We start from the raw sequence: 15,318 nt of genomic DNA, 5'->3' as shown, positions 1-15,318 counted from the left end.
GACTTGTTAGCTCAGTTCAGAGTATGTCTGAGGGCTTACTTCAAGAAAGCATGTGTTTCATTTTTTAAAAATAGGACTTAAGGGCCGGGCGCGGTGGCTCACGCTTGTAATCCCGGCACTTTGGGAGGCCGAGGCGGGCGGATCACGAGGTCAGGAGATCGAGACCACGGTGAAACCCCGTCTCTACTAAAAATACAAAAAAAAATTAGCTGGGCGTGGTGGCGGGCGCCTGTAGTCCCAGCTACTCGGAGAGGCTGAGGCAGGAGAATGGCGTGAACCCAGGAGGCGGAGCTTGCAGTGAGCCGAGATTGCGCCACTGCACTCCAGCCTGGGCGACAGAGACAGACTCCGTCTCAAAAAAAAAAAAAAAAAAAAAAAATAGGACTTAAACCTGAAAATGGTGTCCTTGAGATTCTCATCTTTCTCTATTTTTATCCTGTTATCTCAGAAGACCCATCTGGAACTTGCATTCCATTGCTCTCTCCTACTCAAGGCAGAGGCTCCTATGCAAGACCCTGGGACTCCTGTGGCATAGAGGCCAAAGACCTGGACCCAAAAGTCAGGAGGACTTCTGCCATGAAGCCCAAAAGCTTGCCCCATATAAATGGTTGCTCTTGTGCCCACGGCCATGTCTGCCCAGCATTTTCGTGCCCGCTGGGTTCCAGGTGCCATGTCAAGACCTGGTGACCAGAGGATGCCTGTGATCATTGTTGTTTGGAGGCTTTTGATTGTGAGGGACCCAGACTTCTGCTTTGGAGGTATCTTTCCCCAGACATCACAAAAAGTTCAATTGTTTATTGCCTCGAAGATGCATTTTCTCTTTAACAAGCGCTTTCCTTAAGTCTGAGGTAGAGTAGCATAAGTGGGTTTCTTGAAAACTAGAAATGTAGCTGAGAAGCAGTTGGGCCATTGTAGGAGGGAAAGAACAAGGGCTTGATGAGTTAGGTTAAGGAGCACATTCCCAGCTCACCATCTCTCCCTCTCTTACCTCCTTAGCATCTTGGTCTGTGGTTACGCATCTTGGCTGCACCTAAGAGTTGGCCTGAGGAGCTTTCAAACCTACAAAGGCTAGATCTACCTCCAGCCCGGTTCCCATCAGCCAGTCTCCAGGGAGGAGTCTACCCCTCTATTTTTTATTTAATTTTATTTATTTATTTATTTTGGAGATGAAGTCTCACTCTTATCCCCCAGGCTGGAGTGCAATGGCGCGATCTTGGCTCACTGCAGCCTCCGCCTCCCGGGTTCAAGCGATTCTTCTGCCTCAGCCTCCCGAGTAGCTGGGACTACAGGTGCCTGCCACCATGCCCAGCTAATTTTTGTATTTTTGGTAGAGACGGGGTTTCACCATGTTGGCCAGGCTGGTCTCGAACTCCTGACCTCAGGTGATCCGCCCGCCTCGGCCTCCCAAAGTGCTGGGATTACAGGCGTGAGCCACCATGCCTGGCCCCCTCTATTATTTAATAAGCTCCCCCAGGCATTCTGACATACCACTGGGCTGACAGCCACTGACCACCCTCTGCCAGACTCATGCTGTGTCATCATTTCTTGGCCTAAACTGGGACATCCCTGCGTGTTTATGAAGTGTAACATGTCATGTCAACTTCCAGAAGCCTTCAGGAGATAGATTCAGTGTCATCCCTGTTGTGCAGATGAAATAAAACAGAAAATTCATCACATGCTCACAGTCACAGAGCTAGGAAGGTGAGCTAGGATTTCAGTCTGAGCAGTGTGAGGTACCCCCTTTTCTTCCTGCTATTCCACTATGGCAGTGCTAAAAAGAGCCTGGGTTGGCCAGCCTGGCTTTGGTAGGGTGTCATCAAACTGACTACACCCAGATAAGAATAACATGGCTGAGGGGGGCCATGTAACTCTCCTTCTCTAGAGAAACGAATTTGATTCTGTAGCTGTTTTAAATGATTTTGGTTTAAGGTGAAGAGATAATGAAACTTTTCTTAAACTCTACTAATACAAAATCATGTAAAAGGAGTCAATATCATAGGGTACACGGGATCATTTTGAAACAACTTAGATCCTTAAGAATAAAGGATGAAAGTTGTAGTGTTTGTGAACTTGCATTGGCTACAGTGGCAATGAATATAACGCCTTTGGATGAAATAGTCTTTGACTAAATAGACCTGAGTTTTTAAGCAGGTAACCCTGTACAAAAGTAGGAAAATGTTCCACCCTGCCACCTCTGAGGGATGGCCAGATGTGATGTGATGAGTGTGATAGGCAGCGAGGGGAGAAAAAAAATCCCTCCTTATGTTGACTACATGAGCTGCATGACATTTGTAAAGGGAAATTTCAAGAGAAGGGAGACCAAGTGGGTTAGGATAAGAGCTATCTGGAATTTCCTTGTGTTACCAGGAAATATAATACTTACATAAGCTATTAATGGAATGTTTGGAGGTTCAGCATTCACATTGATATATGTGCACATATCTCCATTACACTTGATTTTAGAATCCCCTGGGACAACATATTTCTCTGGCCTGGGATTATGGAGAGAGTCTTAGGTCAAATGTCAGCCCTCCATTTTGTGGCTAAGTATCCATGGGCAAGTTATGTAACCTTTGAGCCTCTAGCTGTAAAATGGGGATCAACACCACCTCCCCTGCAGAGTTGCTCTGCAGATTCAGTACCATTTGAAAGCACTCGGTGCCTTGGCTGGAACATTAATAGGTACTTTCCTTACTTTCCCTCTTGGAGTCTCAGTACCGCTCTATGACCAAGCAGGGGGGCTGTGCTTTAAGCCCCTCTTTTAAACCTTCTGGCCACAGGGTGAGGAGTCCAAGGGGAAGCCCCCATCCAAACCATTCCCAGCATCCCTAAACCCCCCTAAGATGACCTTGTGTTGGCTTCCAGCCCTTACAGACCTCTCTTCTAGGACCATCCTCCTGGAGGCACAGTGCACTGGCAGCATGCCCCTCTTCCCAAGGATGTAGACACAGCTTGGCCTCAAAGCCTGGGGTGTTCACCTGCCTGTTTACAACCCCCTCAAAGTGCAGGGTGGACGAGGGGTCAGCTGTCTCCACACTGACATGCTCTGGCGAGGGGCTCCAAGGAGTTAGAAAGCTCACCTGGAACCTATGTTTCAAGTTCTTATGAAGGTACATATGTCAAGATAGAAGAGTAAGATCTATTTTATTTACTAGTTTGTTAGCCCTTGTCCCCTGTCCCATGAATGTTAGAAGCAAGCAAAAATGCTTTCATCCAAATTACTTTCCTCTTCATAAAAATAAGAAAATCGTGTAATCAAAATAATCTTCTGCCTTCTCAATGAGTTTACCACCTGATTCAGCAATTTTCTAACACCTTCCTTTGCCTCATTGTAAGTATTCCCAGTGCGTGCTGGTTAGATGGCGTCTGGGTCTACACCAGTCCAACCGAATCAGGAGAGGAACTCTAGAAGGTGCATTGGACAGTCATGCCAGAGGCCGTGTGTGATTTTAGGTTAGATCAGTGGTTCTCTGCCCTATCTGAATTTTAAAATAACTGCGAAACTTCTAAAAAATATATTGCTGCTGGGGTTTTATCTACATAGATCAAATCATCTCTAGGGGTAGGTCCTGGGCAAGAGTGTTTTTGTTTTTGTTTTAATCTCCCCAGTTGCCTCCTCAATGAGCAAAGGTTGAGAAGCACAGCTGTCCCTATGAGGAACTCAGCCTTCAGAGAGAGCCTGCCCACCGCCTCTCATCTTCCAGAGAGGCTGTAGGGTGTCCAGACTTTGCAGGCACTGTTGTTCCTCGTTAAGCCTGATGCTGCCACCTAATTAACACTTGTTTATATTAATTAGTTGCCATATGCATTGAAGGGGGGTGGTCCTTTTTGAAGTTTCTAGTTGCTGACTATATAAGATTTGGCCTGAAGTGGGACTTTGGAAACTCAACCAAGATAACGGCTTCCAGGTTCTTCCAAAAGCTTATCTTCCAGGCATAGGCAGGTAATGAAACAACCCAACTGCAGTTTTTTCCATAACATCTTTCACCCCACAGTATCGATGGAACAGGAGGGTGTGGACAGGCTTTCCTGGGTTTTTGGTGCTCCTTGTCAGGTGTTAAAACAAAGAGGATCATTGTGTTTCTGGGAACTGGTCTAAACGTCTATGTTTAAGATTAAGATCTAGGGAAATGCATTTCCGTTTGACACCCACTAGTTTCTGATTGTGAAAAGGGTACCAACCTGTGCAATGGCAGCGGACTCCAGCCTCTTCAGTCGGGTACCTTTAATTAGGAGAAATTAAGTGGGGCTGCTACATATTTTGAGAATAAGTAACACTATTTAAACTTAGGCAGTCTTAACCACTAACTTAACCGCTGAATTCTCGCTGCTACATGTCTCCTAAATAGATCAGCATAATCTTAAGTAGGACTTAAAATGCATCATCTTCGTTCCGGAACTCAGAAGCTGCAGCCGACGGGAGCCTTTGGAGGCTTAATGACTTTAATTATGGCGAGAAATATCTTCTCCCGGTGGGGAGGGGCGCGGCCGGTGGCGAGAAGGGCACTTTCCCGGGTCGGAGAAGGCCGGATGGCAGCCCGCCCCGAAAGTCCCGGCCCGCTGGATTGGAGGTTCGGGGGCAGGGGGAACATAGAGAAGCAGGGTGGTGGAGGGGAGGAGGGACCCTGCAGGGCGGTGCACGAGGGTTGGGAGTGGGCAGGAGGAGGGCTCCTGGCGCGGAGAGGAGCCGCGGAAGGGGGGATGTTGGCCGCAGGGCCTCGGAGTTCTGAGCTGTGTTTGTGGCTTCAGCGCTTTGATCTCCTGCCAGGGAAACCTGGAAGGTCAGGCCGGGCTGCAGCCAAGCCCTGGAGCGAGGAGCCGGCGGGTGGAGCTGGCAGCACTGCGCCACCCACCCTCACCTCCCAACCCCCCAGGCAGTGAAGCCCGCCTGGCCGCCCTGGCCTCTCGCCCCCGCTCCTGCCCCTGCCCCTCTTTACCTCCTGTGTGTTGTCTCTTGTAGGCCATAGATTAAGGGGCTCCAAGTCTTGAAAGTAAGCTAGCCAAATGTCCTGCAAGTTTGGCTTAGTAAAATCATGTATGTTGTATATACTTTAAAAGAAACCAGATTTTTTTTAAAGCTGTGTGCGTCCCTTTCTTCCACCCTCCTCATCCCCACCCTAGTACAAATTACCCAACAGCCACAGGTGATTCCCCCTGCTGGTTCATGAGTGTCAGGGTCTAGTTTGCCTCCCCTCTTCTACCACCACCACCCCGCTTCCTGGCACCAGGATTTTCTCACCGGTTACCCATGTGCTCTGGTGTGTGACCTCATTTCCTATGGAATGAAAAGTTTCTGTCGGAAAACAGGGCCCTTGGTGAAGCAGGCCTTGGGAGCCCCCTTGCCCAGCGAGAATGTCCTGTGTCATGCAGTGACTCATGCTTCAGAGAACAGCAGCTGACCAGAATGTTCAAGAGCCTGGTGCCTGGGTGGTCACTACTAAGTGAAGAACTCGAGGAGGAGGAAAGGAAAAAGTGAGGAGTAAGGATTTAAAATCCACTTAGTGGCCTCCAGAGGGAGGGGCATAACAGGACTCAAAGAGCCTGGGCTCTCTGGACTGGGGTAGGATCTGCCAAGAGGGACCTGTGGGTGTCAGGCGTGGCCAGTCCCTAGGACCGGCTGGGTGCTCTCCATCGTGTTAACGGCCCTTTTCCCCTCCCTGACCACAGGAGCAGGCCTGGTGGTGGCAACAGAAACAGGGCTGGTTCCTGCCGCCCTGCATTTCAGCAGTGATGTGTTCCAGGCTTCGGCTTTAGATGGCTGTGTCTCTCAAGCCTTCAAGCCTATGCTTAGGTCTCTTGTTACCCCAAATTAGGGCACCATTGAGTTGGGGATTTTGAAGCTGTGGTAGAATTTGCCACCAGTTCACCCAGAGAGCCAAAGCTCCAGAGCTTCGCACCAGGTGGGGAAAGCGACCAAACCTGCACTTTACGGGGGTTGGGCCGCTGTGTGGTGTGGCCATATTTCTCCGCAGGTTGCAGGATGAACTCCATCAGTCTTTTAGGCCAGAGGAAAGTCAAGGCCCCCTAAGTGATAATGGGAGGAGGCTGTAAAAATTCACATACAGCCTGTTCTTGTGGACATGGCCAAGGGTAGTCATCTGGCCAGCTTTCTTCTAGTAAAGGTACTAAGGGAGGCTCCCATTCCTGCAGAATGGAAGGAACAAATCCTGCAAGTGGTTGGGCTTGTTTTCAGAGAGCTTTGATATCCAGAGATGAGCACACGCAGGGGCTGGGGCCTGATACAGATCCACAACAAGGCCAAGCCACTTTTAGTGCCTGGGGCCAAGGTTGGCCAGAGACACGATGCCTGCATGTGAACTGACAACCAGTAAAAAGGCTGTCGGGAAATGCAACAGCAGAAGATGGCACCAGTAATAAGAAACTGAATCCTGAGAATCTAAAGTACGAAGAATATTATGTTCCAAGAAGATTTGGTAGAGAACAGCCCTTTCTCAAAAGTCAAAGGGAGGAGATAGGTGGCCTAGAATGAGCTTCAATCAGTGCTTTCAGTAGCAGGGCCCTTGGTGTTTGATGCTAACCCCTAGGGCAAAAGCTGATCTTTTAGGTTAATCAACAAACATTTCTTGGCCATTTACCCTGTGCCAGGCCTTTTGCCAGGTTCTGGGAATTCAGCAGGAAAGAAGTCTGACACACTGGCTGCCCTTTAGTGAAGGAGGCGTTTTAAGTAAACAATGACAGTGTGACGTCATAAGTGCCACAGTGGCATGGCAGAGCACAGCATAAGGCCACTGGGCACCACAGCCTGAGGGAATAATACCTGAACAGAAAGAAGCAGTAAAGATGAACCCTGTGGGGGAGGTGAGGGGGGTAACGTGCTCCTCATGGTTGGTCTCCTGTTACCCCAAATGTGGCCACCATTGAGTTTGGGATTTTGAAGAGAACTAAAAGAAGCTCAGTCTAGGCCAGGTATGGTGGCTCAGGCCTATAATCCCAGCACTTTGGGAGGCCAAGGAGGGTGGATCACCTGAGGCCAGGAGTTCGAGACCAGCCTGGCCAACATGGCGAAACCCCGTCTGTACTAAAAATAGAAAAAATTAGCCGGGCATGATGGTGCACACCTGTAATCCCAAGTACTCGGGAGGCTGAGTCAGGAGAATCTCTTGAACCCAGGAGGTGAAGGCTGCAGTGAGCTAAGTTCGTGCCACTGCACTCCAGCATGGGCGACAGAGTGAGACTCCATCTCAAAAAAAAAAAAAGCTCAATCTAAATTCAACTTAGGAGTTTGAGTGTTGTGTTCAGAAACAATAAGCAGGAGGAGGTCACATCTTGCCCTAAGAGCAGCACAGTCATTGGAGAAGGGTGGTGCAGGTCAGATCCATGATTGAGAATGGTCCCTCTGCTACTGCATGGAGACCGTGTTGGGGAGGGGGCAGGGGTATGCAAGGTGGGCTGTGCTCAGGAGCCCCCAGAGGAGAATGTTGTTGGGACTCATGAGAAATCTGGTGTCCTGGCCAGGGTGGCAGCAGTGGGGATGAAAAAACGATGGATGGATTTGGAAGCCAGAATCAGCAAAATTTGGTAAGCCATTGGGCATAGGTGAAAAGGCAAAGGGCTGCAGTTTTGACTTTGCGCCATGGGTGGAGGAATGGGGGAGATGGGGTACCTCCTTGAGGAGGGAGCCCAGGTTGTAGGGAAGTAAGGATTGTATGAAGAGCAGGCCCATGGCAAGACCCCTTGCACCCACATCCACCCGAGCAAGAAATAACCCAGAAATGTCCGGGACAGTGTGCTGTGCTCTGCGAATAGCTGCAGAAGTAACCTGGGGACCCAAAATAAAGCAGAGTGCTGATGCCAAGTCCTGAGAACCAAGCCCTGGGACTCTGGTGCCATTTCAGATTCTCCATGAGCATGGTTTCTTCCCCCTTCGGTCACACTACTTATGTGTAAGTCTGTCAGAGAAGAGCCCCAAGTGAACACTGCACTTGGATAAGAAGGGAAGAAACCTCAGTGTCTTCATGCTGCTGCTTGCTAAGCAAGGTCTCTTCACCCAGGACAGCAGCAAGTGTGTTATGACAGACAATTCCAGAAGGTCCTAGCTTGTGTCTTCTTTGGGATGCCTGGCACACAGTTGGCCCTCTTCAGTAGTTGTCAAATGGAACTGTATACTCGAATGTTTCCATACTGATAACCATCTCATTTAAATTATGGGTGCCATTTAGTAATTAGTTTCCAGATCAAAATGTAGGTCTTCTGTCACATCCGTCAGCCTTCCACCTGTGAGTTAGAGTGAGGGGAAGTGGGTTAAGGGGATGATACCCTCTCACCTTGACATACCATGAGCCTTGGAGCAGAGTCCTAAAGCCTGCTCCATGGAAGGGAGAGTGTTAACAGGAGTTGCTGCAAACAGGCTTTGTGTCCAAAAAGGTTTGGGATGCTGGGTAAAATAGGAGGCTCTAGCATGTTAATGATGTATGTGTCAGGGATAGCTCTGGAATATGCAGCATTTCTCAAGACACCGACCAGGAAAATCATTCCCTTAGTAGATGCACTTTGGGAAAGGCTACTATAGAGATATGAGGCAAGTGAAGCCATGTTCTTAATTTCTTACCCATTTGCCCTTGGAACTAAATGTACATGCTCTTCCTTATGACTCTCCTGGACTCTTCAGAGAGGGCTCTACCAGCACCACAGGCAGGATGTGTGCTTGGTGAGGACAGGGGTCTGTGACCATGCTTGCTGCCAGCTGCTGTATGAGTCCCCAGGGTCTAGAACACATAGTAGCCAGTTAATAACTACCGTGGAACAACTAAATTAATACATGGTTAATGCAAATAGAATTTGACTATGAACCACGCCCAGGGCAGTCTGCTTTGTTAGGCTTTTTTTTTTTTTTAAATAGACACACGGAGTCTAGCTGTATTGGCCAGGCTGGTCTCAAACTCCTGGCCTCAAGCGATCCGCCCACCTCAGCCTCCCAAAGTGCTGGAATTACAGGCATGAGCCAATGCGCCCAGCCATGTTAGGCTTTATGGGGCATACCAATGTGGTCAGTAAGGTCTACCTCCTAGCTCCTGGGAGTTTCTGTTATTCTCTAAGGGTATGCCTGGCACCCAAGCAACGCCTTTATGTATAGGACATCTATACCCTTTGACTCAGCAGGACCACTCATGGCTATTTTAAGGACAGATGCCTCCAGAATATGAGTACAAGGATATGAATACAGCACTGTTTATAACAGAGAAAATGTAGAAATCTGCTACGTGCCTCTCAGGGAGATGGTCATTAAAGGAGCTCTGAATAACCATACAATGGAATAATATGTGTAGCTGGTAAGAAGAATGAATATTTTTCCACATCAATGCATATAAGTATTGTTGAGTAAATTGTTGAGTTAAGGGGGAAATAGAGTACAGAACAGTGTATGTCCAATATGTCCAATGTATTTATTTTAATTTTTTTTTTTTTTTGAGACGGAGTCTCACTCTGTCCACCAGGCTGGAGTGCAGTGGCTCACTGCAACCTCCGCCTCCCAGGTTCAAGCAATTCTCCTGCCTTATCCTCCCGAGTAGCTGGGACTACAGGTGCACACCGCCACACCCAGCTAATTTTTTTATTTTATTTTATTAGAGGCGGGGTTTCACCGTGTTACCGAGGCTGTTCTTGAACTCCTGAACTAAGCCAATCCACCCGCCTCGGCCTCCCGAAGTGCTAGGATTACAGGTATGAGCCACTGTGCCCGCCCTTAAAAAATTTTTACAGCTGGGGTCTATGTTGCCCAGGCTGGCCTCAAGCTCCTGGGCTCAAGCAATCCTCCCTCCTCAGCCTCCCAAGTAGCTGGGATTATAGATACTCATCCAGCATATTTTTAACTACATTTTGGTGTCTGTAACACATATGCATTTTATTCTTGCCAATATATGGGTTAAAAAAACATTGGAGGATATAAACCACACCGTTATGTTAAAATGCTGGGATATAGGGGGTAACAGATGAGTTATTTTTTGCTTTCAATTTCTGAGTTATTTTGAATTGTTCACATCATGCACATATTACCCTTATAAATAGCAAAAACTCTAAAGATGATCGTATTTTCAGGGAAAATGTATTACAGAAGTGGTAAACAACAGAAGAGAAACCCTGAGATATTAGAGCTCAGAGAGGTATCTTATCTGTCCTTTGGCTAAGGAGAAGCACCATTAGTTTTATGGAAAAGGTTACACAGGAACTTGACCTTGAAGGATTAGTAATATTAGTATTAATATGATCAACTCATTATAGTTGACTCTGAAGTGTCTTTCTGCATGTGAAGTATCATCATCTAGAGAGTTACTCTCAAACTCACCTCTTTCTCCCTTCCACCCAGCTCATCAACAGGCCACCTAACCCAGAAATTAAATCTGTTGACAAATTTGCCTGTATTGTCTGTGCCAGTCTATCTATCTTGTCATTTATGCAGGTAAATAAGAGTTGGGTGGGTATATAAGGAGGGGCATTAAAATTTGATGTGGATTTTATTGAGATTCTTCATAATCTTTATATTCTTTGGCACAGGGCATATGTCCTCTGGAAACTAGAAATGAAAACCAATATTTATTCAATGTAGTATTAATTATAATTTTAAAAACTGGAACAACCCAAATATCAGAAATACATGTGTAGCATATAGGAAAAAAAAATCACAGCCATTTAAAATATTTACAAAGAACTTTTAATAACTTAGAAGCTTATGATAAAGAAAAAAAGCCAGAAGGCAAAATTGTATTCAGTAGAGGCAAAAAAGTCTGTTTGGGGCCCCCATATGTCTGCAACTTCCTGTAAGAGGTTGAAGACATGTCTTCATATTAGTGCTAACAGTCCAACTTCCTTGGTTAGCTTATGGTCAGGAATGTGGGACAAATGAGATTTTTAGTAATCGTTTGGGTTATTTCCTATTAAGATTGTATTCTGTCAAAGTTTTCCTGCAATAAAGGGTAGGCACTAGGGGTACCACATCCAAGAGCTTGACAGAGGAACAGGTAAACAGGTGAAAGTGGAATCCGTGCCCCAGAGACTCCAGGGAATAGGGATGGGGGTAGGGCCAAGCCCCAAACCAAGTCTGGGTATAACTACACACACTGGGGAGAATGCCAGATCCATTCCTGAGTGGAATTCCTGGTAAGTGGCGGGCTCTAGGCTTCATGTTTTCCCACCCACAAAGTGGTGATGGGACAATTCTCATCATAACTGGTACATTTCCACTGGAACATTCTAGACTCAATCTTACTAGTAAAAGCACTTCCTTATGAGAAAATCACATCACATTCACAGTCAGGGAGCACTTTCGTTTTACCAGTAGTAACCCCAGTATGGTACCAGGCAGGCTTGCTTTCATTTATAATAAACATTTATTGAATAACCATAGGAGTGGTAAGTGCCAACCACAGTAGGGCCCTGTCTTCTAGAGGCTGGAATTTTGTACTTTGCAAATGTATTTTAAGGGCGCAAGTGTTTGCTCTTTTGCTACTTGTCTCAATGGCTACAGACATTATCTAGTCTCGGGTCCAGCAGCCCTGGGAAGGTAAATAAAGGACCGTGGCAATCTTTCATTCAGCACTCTGCACTGGGTTTCCGGTCACCTGCTGGCGAGTGCCAGCCTGCCCTGGCCTGAGCAAGGATGGAAGTAGCAAAGGTGATGAAGGATGTGAAGATACCCTTGTGGGTAGGGATGAGGGGAAGGGCACACAGAGGGCAGCAAGACAAGGCCTTTGGCTGCTTCTGGGAGGCCTTGCCAAAACTTCCCACCTGTGTTCTGCGGTCACACCCTTCTCTTAATCTTGCACTCCAGGCTGTGCACAGTTTAGGGATAACGGCCCTCTTCAGCTACAGCCCAGTTTACCAGTGACTTTCATGCAACCATATCCACCAGGCTGCATCTTTCCCATCCTTTCTTTGAAAGAGCCCCAGCTTCAGAGTTTTGGACGTTAAGTATGTGACTTAAAGATCCTAAAGATAGGATTTCTGGTGGCCACAAGACTGTGAACTCCCAACTAGGGTCTAGGTTTGTTTTGAAATAATATTCGGTCTACACTTGAGTAATTAAAATGGTGAATGATCTATGAGAGTGATTGGTTCAAGGAATATGCCTCATCAATTTTTAAACTGAAAATATGGGCAGGGGGCAAAGAATGACCAAGTAATATTCTGTTTTTGTTTTTTTTTAAGATAGGGTCTCGCCCTGTCGCCCAGGCTGGAGTGAAGTGGCACAATCATGGCTCACTACAGCTTCAACCTCCTGGGCTCAAGCAATCTACCTCAGCCTCCCGAGGAGCTGGGACTACAGGTGAACGCCACCATGCCTGGCTAGTTTTTAACTTTTTTGTGGAGACGGTCTCACTATATTGCCCAGGCTAGTCTTGAACTCCTGGCTTCAAGTAATCCTCCTGCCTCAACCTCCAAAAGCGCTGAGATTACAGGCATGAGCCACTGCACCTGGCCTGTATTTTTTAAATTTCCTTTCAGAACAGTATAATAAAAGTGTCTTTTTCTAAATATGGGTTATTCATGGCCTATTTTAAATCCTAAGCTGGCTTCTGACAGGCAAGTTCCCTATAGGATCTTAGCTTGGCTCCCCTCCTGTCCAGTCCTGGTGTGTGCAGGAAATACAAACTGATTTTAATAGTAGTTTACATTAAATATTATTTTAAAAGTAGATCACCTGTGCGAATGAAGCATTTTTCTCAAACAAGATGTGTCCTTAGATCCCGTGCCTTTGCCTGGTTGTGTTGGAAGTCAAGCTGTAAATGGAATTTAAGCACCATATATATATATAGAGAGAGAGAGAGACAGATTCAAACCCCTGGGCTCAAGTGATACTCCCGCCTCAGCCTCCCAAGTAGCTGGGATTACAGGCCCGTGCAACTACAACCAGCTGCTTTATTACTGACCTGCCCTCTTCACTGTAAAAACCAGGAAACATATCACCATGTCCTAGATTTTGTGAAAAACATCTTTTGTGTCTCTCAAATGGATCATGCTTCATCCGGAACCTCTGAGTCCTTGAGACCTCCATGTTCCGGGCGGAGCAGGGAAGCCTGAACTTTAAGAAGGCGACGTGGCTAAATGGCTTCCCTGAGGCATGTCTCTCCTGGGAAGGCATTCCCTACCCCAGATCCTGTAGCCTTTCATCCTGAGGCCATTAGACTCTCCAGGTGCACCTGCATCAAAGCGCACAGGTACCGCGCTCCTGATCTGGACTTATCTGAATTGCACATTCCCCGAGGGTGCTGTTTGATGTGCTTGATTGTGGAATGAAAGCCAAATAAAGGAATGAGAGGGCCTGTTTATTTCCTTATTTTTAGTGCTTTTCCTCAGGGCCCTTCTATGTCTGGAGAAGGAATTTATGAAAAAGCCTAGGATGCCACCTAAGCGGAAAACACCAGCATCTACTTACAATCATATTAACTCTGGCATCCATGAGCTGTTGGCCTCTGGCAGAGGAGTCTGTGTCCCTAAAGAGCTCTATGGATAGCCAGCATGGTGGCTCATGCCTGTAATCTCAGCACTTTGGGAGGCCGGAATGGGAGGATCACTTGAGCCCAGGAGCTCAAGACCAACCTGGGCAACATAGTGAGACCTTGTCTCTACCAAAAAAAAAAAAAAAAAATTAGCCTGGCATGGTAGCATGCACCTGCAGTCCCAGCTACTCAGGAGGCTGAGGCAGGAGGATCATTCGAGCCCAGGAGTTTGAGGCTGCAGTGAGCTGTGATTGCACCACTCCAGCCCAGGTGACAGAGTGAAAGCCCATCTCTGATAGAAAGATAGATAGCTCTATGATGGAGGAAAGTGATGCCACCCTGGCCTCACACTTTTCAGCTGTGTCATCAGCATCCTCTCTTCCTGGAGGAGGGTGACAGGGCCAGTGCAGTTCCGAGTTGCTCTGATAGCCTGCTGCTTCTCATTTGAGTGGCCAAGGCTGGGAATTTAGAAGGAACCCTAGTCATAATAACATAGGCAGCCTCCCTGCACCCCCTTCCCCCCCTTTTTTTTTTGAGACAGAGTCTCACTCACTCTGTCGCCCAGGCTGGAGTGCCATGGCGTGATCTCGGCTCACTGCAACCTCTGCCTCCCAGGCTCAAGCGATTCTCCTACCTCAGCCTCCCGAGTAGCTGGGAGTACAAGCACATGCCACCACATCCAGCTGATTTTTTGCATTTTTAGTAAAGATAGCCTTTCACCATGTTGGCCAGCTGGTCTGGAACTCCTGACCTCAGGTGATCCACCCGCCTAAGCCTCTCAAAGTGCTGGGATTACAGGCATAAGCCACCATGCCCAGCCATCCCCCACCTTTTTTTTTTTTTAACAGATGGGGAAACTGAGGCTGAGGCTGAAAGCGATTGAGTGAGTTGTCCACTGTTAGCAGCATGCCAGTGGCAGAGGCAGGAATAGCTCCCAGGATTCATTCCTGACTCCTAGCCTAGCAATCTGGTGATGAAACAGGGTGTGGTGGACAATCGGCAGAGAGTTTCAATGCATTGAATCTCCATTCAAAAAGAAAGGGTCCCCTGCAAGACAAGGACAGATTGTCCAGGGTGCCAGAACTTCTTAAACTGCCAAGGAACTTGCAGTATACTGAAGATTTTACTGAAGTTGTTTTTGGTACTGTTTGGTGCTAAATACAAGGAATTGGTTTGTTGTAAAAGCTATAGGGTGAGTCTGCCCTCTAGTGGGCCAGTGGAGCTATTGGTCTAGCTGTGTTCTGGGCAATGTTGCTTTCTCACGCCACATCAATGTAGAGTGATTATTCCTATGGAAAGGAATTTCAATTTTATTCTTTCTCAAGCACTGTGGCCCATAGTAACTCTATTGATCTCTAAGCACTAGCCATCATTTGCCTACCTTATAGAAGGCTTGTTTTGCCTTCTATACATACATACACACTCATTAGAAGTGTCTTACTTCCCTAACAAGATTCAGGCTCCTAAAAGCCAGGACATGCATGTATGTACGTATGTATTTTGTGGAGACAGTGTCTTGCTCTGTCACTCAGGCTAGAATGAAGTGGTGCAATCACAACTCAACCGCTACCTCTTGGGCTCAATCAAACCTCCTACCTCAGCCTCCCGAGTAGCTGAGACTACAGGTATGTCCTGCCACACCCAGCTAATTTTTCTGTTATTTTTTAAATATGGGGTCTTGCTATGTTGCCTAGACTGGTCTTGAACTCCAGCCATGCTATATCTTAAGTCTTGTTTTTCCACAGCTTCTGCCTTGCTGTCCCCTTAGCTGGACATGGAATTAGAAGGTTCTTTGGGATGGAAAGGAATCCTTCCCCCACCTCCCCCAAAAAGAATCCCGTCACTTCTCATTTGTTCCTAAAAC

General features: G+C 47.1%; 1 protein-coding gene across 11 annotated transcripts in view; it reads left to right on the top strand.

The window, feature by feature from the left end:
* ZNRF3 (zinc and ring finger 3) overlaps positions 1 to 15,318 on the top strand; it is a 263,602-nt gene that overhangs the window by 231,621 nt on the left and 16,663 nt on the right. The window contains exons 1-2 of one of the 11 annotated variants that reach the window (XM_055251433.2): positions 6,449 to 6,927; positions 7,477 to 7,539. The exons of 8 other annotated variants lie outside the window; for them this stretch is intronic. In XM_055251433.2, the coding sequence (XP_055107408.2) occupies positions 7,504 to 7,539 (36 nt within the window). In that variant the 5' untranslated portion in view covers positions 6,449 to 6,927; positions 7,477 to 7,503. Of the gene's footprint in view, positions 1 to 6,448; positions 7,540 to 12,172; positions 12,281 to 15,318 lie in introns of those variants that run through there. 2 more of the 11 variants (XM_055251431.2, XM_055251430.2) reach the window with 2 other exon arrangements.

Source organism: Symphalangus syndactylus, chromosome 18 (genome assembly GCF_028878055.3).
Source record: "Symphalangus syndactylus isolate Jambi chromosome 18, NHGRI_mSymSyn1-v2.1_pri, whole genome shotgun sequence".
Lineage (NCBI taxonomy): Eukaryota > Metazoa > Chordata > Mammalia > Primates > Hylobatidae > Symphalangus > Symphalangus syndactylus.
The sequence above is the reverse complement of the archived record's forward strand: the minus strand, read 5'-3'. Positions and strand labels throughout refer to the sequence as shown.